Source organism: Formica exsecta, unplaced genomic scaffold (genome assembly GCF_003651465.1).
Source record: "Formica exsecta isolate Colony F162 unplaced genomic scaffold, ASM365146v1 scaffold243, whole genome shotgun sequence".
Taxonomy (NCBI): domain Eukaryota; kingdom Metazoa; phylum Arthropoda; class Insecta; order Hymenoptera; family Formicidae; genus Formica; species Formica exsecta.
Genome location: NW_021849707.1, coordinates 160,894 through 163,980, shown reverse-complemented (window position 1 = coordinate 163,980; position 3,087 = coordinate 160,894). Strand labels below are relative to the sequence as shown.

Here is a 3,087-nt window from a genome sequence, read left to right as displayed (position 1 = left end):
CCTGCTGACATTACTGCCAGCATTTGCTATGCTATAAAATCAACGATATCGTTATTAGAGAACTGCATCGTTTCTATTTCATTCAATCTCAACAATATTCTCCTTTGTGATATGTGAAAATATCCAATGATTATCTTTTAGGTGGAAAAAATAAAATGTTGTCGACTTGTATTATTACAAATTAACGAATTTGATAAGCAAATATTATTATATTTTAATTACTAAATGTTTTAATATATATCATTTATTCATTTAATTATATGTAATTATTATTAAAGCCCTCGTTTTTACGCGCGAAATATCAAGATAACATTTTTAATTATGTGCATGACATTGTGATTTTTATCACTGAGCATACTGCATCTTAATTGGTATTAAGATATACAATGTAATTATGTCTAAGTATTTGTTAGAGCCTAATTCTACAAAGCGTTGAAAAGAAGGTATTAAATGGCTTTCATAGATCAGTCACGAATGTATCTCGAATATATCTGCTTATAGGTGTACAAATTTTTCTCACGACCCTGCTCGATCTAGTCTATCGCTCGATCTAAACTTTCCTACCAATCCGCCGTGCGCACTCACACAATACATGTTATTTGCACGCACTTATAATTAGGCAATGCAGAATTGCGAGCTTTGAATTGATAACGATTTCGCCGTTATATGAGCATTAAAAAGTTGAATATTATTATCAATGAAACTCCGATAGAAAGAACAAATGCCACCTTCGTTACATAATAATATGATTAATAATATAATTTTTAATTGATCATAATCCTGAATAAATTGTTTGATAAATTTCATACGGCTAATTCTGAATATATGTATTATAAATACATCACAAAACATTTCAATCTACGATAAATTAATATTAAAGTGAAATATATCATACGGAAGAAACTTGCTACATGTTATGATATACCAGATCGCGTTGGATCAATAATTAATACGCCAGCGTGCTGATTATATTTTTGCCGAATACCCGGAGGATATTATTACTCCTATATCAACCGCCTTTCCACATCGTAGTTCGATATACACTGACAATCTAATTTGACATGAGGCACAACGGAACGTTGTCTAGGCGCGCGCATAGAAGCGGGTTCTCACGACCCTGGTTCGATCCTGACTCCGTATTTAATATGAAACAATCAGTTTTAATGCGCATACGCCTCTGCACTGTTCCAAAATAAACCTATAATCCATATTTAATCGTAATAATATTAACGATTAATTAACATTATTGATTAATATTAAATAATAATGGTTAATTATAAATGTTTATTTCAATATATATTGAAGTTACTTCATATTAATAAATATCTATTATTAACAAAAAGAGAGTAGGTATATATATATATATATATATATATACCTATATATATATATATACCTCCCCCTCCTCGTCTCAGCAACGTGTGCACCATGAGGATTATATTGCTGGTATGTACTAAATTATTCAGTTATTTTGTGAAAAAAGTGAATCTTAATTGGTGCTCTCTTTTCTTGATTAACTCTTCATTTTAAAAATTTTGAACATTTTGTCGAAAATTTAACATAGGTATAACTTTGTGTTTCTTTTTTTTCTAATATCCATCATATTTATTTCACATAATATAAGTAAAATATTAAATTTGTGAGAGACTGACAGAAAATTCTTATTAATTAAAAAGTACAATATTTTAATCGTATATACATATATTATAATGTATTGAATATTGTGCAAAATCTTATCAAATTTTCCAAGTACATAAGACAAAAATAATTTATTTAAGGTTTGCATTAATTTAATATTTNTATATTTATTTATTTTTTATAATAAATTTAGAAAAATTATTCAGATGTATAATATATTTAATCTTTTTTCAAACTAATATTGTGTATAAACATTAATAGATTAATTAACTAAATATATTTGTATTATTAATAATAACTGATAAAAAAAATCAATATTAACATTATACTATGATATATTCAGTATGTTTTATCATTGTAAGATATGAGATTATAAAAAAACGTCTATACTTTTTACGTCAAACCGTTAAACGTGATTTGTGACTCAGCGACATTTTAAAACGTCGCTCGTTATCCTGTGACCTACATGAAATTAACCGTCGTTAACGCAGAAAAATCAGGATCTCGATAAGATCTACATGGTTCATTGTTGTAATTCGTGCGCGCGCGCGTGTGAAGGCATTTATAATTCATAGACGACGCATGATTAACAACAACGGAAAGTGAATTGTGTCTGCCCACACAATGTTCTAAGTATGGCCACGAGAATTTTCACTGGAAACTCCCTTTTGTCGTGAATTCGTGCGAAAGACGCGCGAGGAAAGTGTTGAATCCGAAATTGCAACTGTTTTCCCGCGAAAACAGTCGCGAATTAATTGTATACGCTAGGCAGTTGTTGACACCGTCAGTTACCTTAATGAACGCGGAGCCGAGCGACGTAATCTTTTGTTGAATGGGAAACAGATTCGCGCCTCGGGAAACACCGAAGCCCTGCGAGCCGCAAGTATACTGTCCCGATCGTTACAGCCTCGACATTTTTCAAATCTTTGTCGAGGCGACGTTTTTTTCTGTTTTATACTCATTACGTGATTTTCTTGATTGATAGTGAAAGTCCTATGTCCATTATATTCCGGTGCATTGTTACCAAGCACGCTAGGTTTGCTATTTTCGATCCGGGTCGATTCGCAGACACGACATTACTTTCTTTATCTGCTAAAGCTTTTGTGATGACGGCCAGTAAGTCAAATGACATATCCCGAGACTAATCTAGATTTCATCGATTACGTTCGCGCATCCACTGAAAAGCGCATAATCATAAATTATCAGGCGCGTTCTTACGCCCGCAGCAGCCTGGCGCCCGTCAAGTTCTCGTGAGAATGTTTAATAATCGCGCCGATTTCACTCATGCACCGCGGGCATAATTCGCGAATCGTGCGAAGAAATGCATAAGATATTTCCCGTTCGCGAATATCAACGACGATTTCTCCGATTCCCTTCCCGCGACTCGACATAACGCGATTATTAAACGCTTGTTAATCGCGTGCATTTTCTATGTGACGTTTGTTTCCC

General features: G+C 32.8%; 1 protein-coding gene across 2 annotated transcripts in view; it reads left to right on the top strand.

The window, feature by feature from the left end:
- Positions 1-1,376: 1,376 nt before the first annotated feature.
- The window catches only part of LOC115236080 (ras-interacting protein RIP3-like), a 16,603-nt gene continuing 14,892 nt past the window's right edge, over positions 1,377-3,087 (top strand). For both annotated transcript variants that reach the window (XM_029808280.1, XM_029808277.1), the window contains exon 1: positions 1,377-1,446. In XM_029808280.1, the coding sequence (XP_029664140.1) occupies positions 1,429-1,446 (18 nt within the window). In that variant the 5' untranslated portion in view covers positions 1,377-1,428. The remainder of the gene's footprint in view (positions 1,447-3,087) is intronic.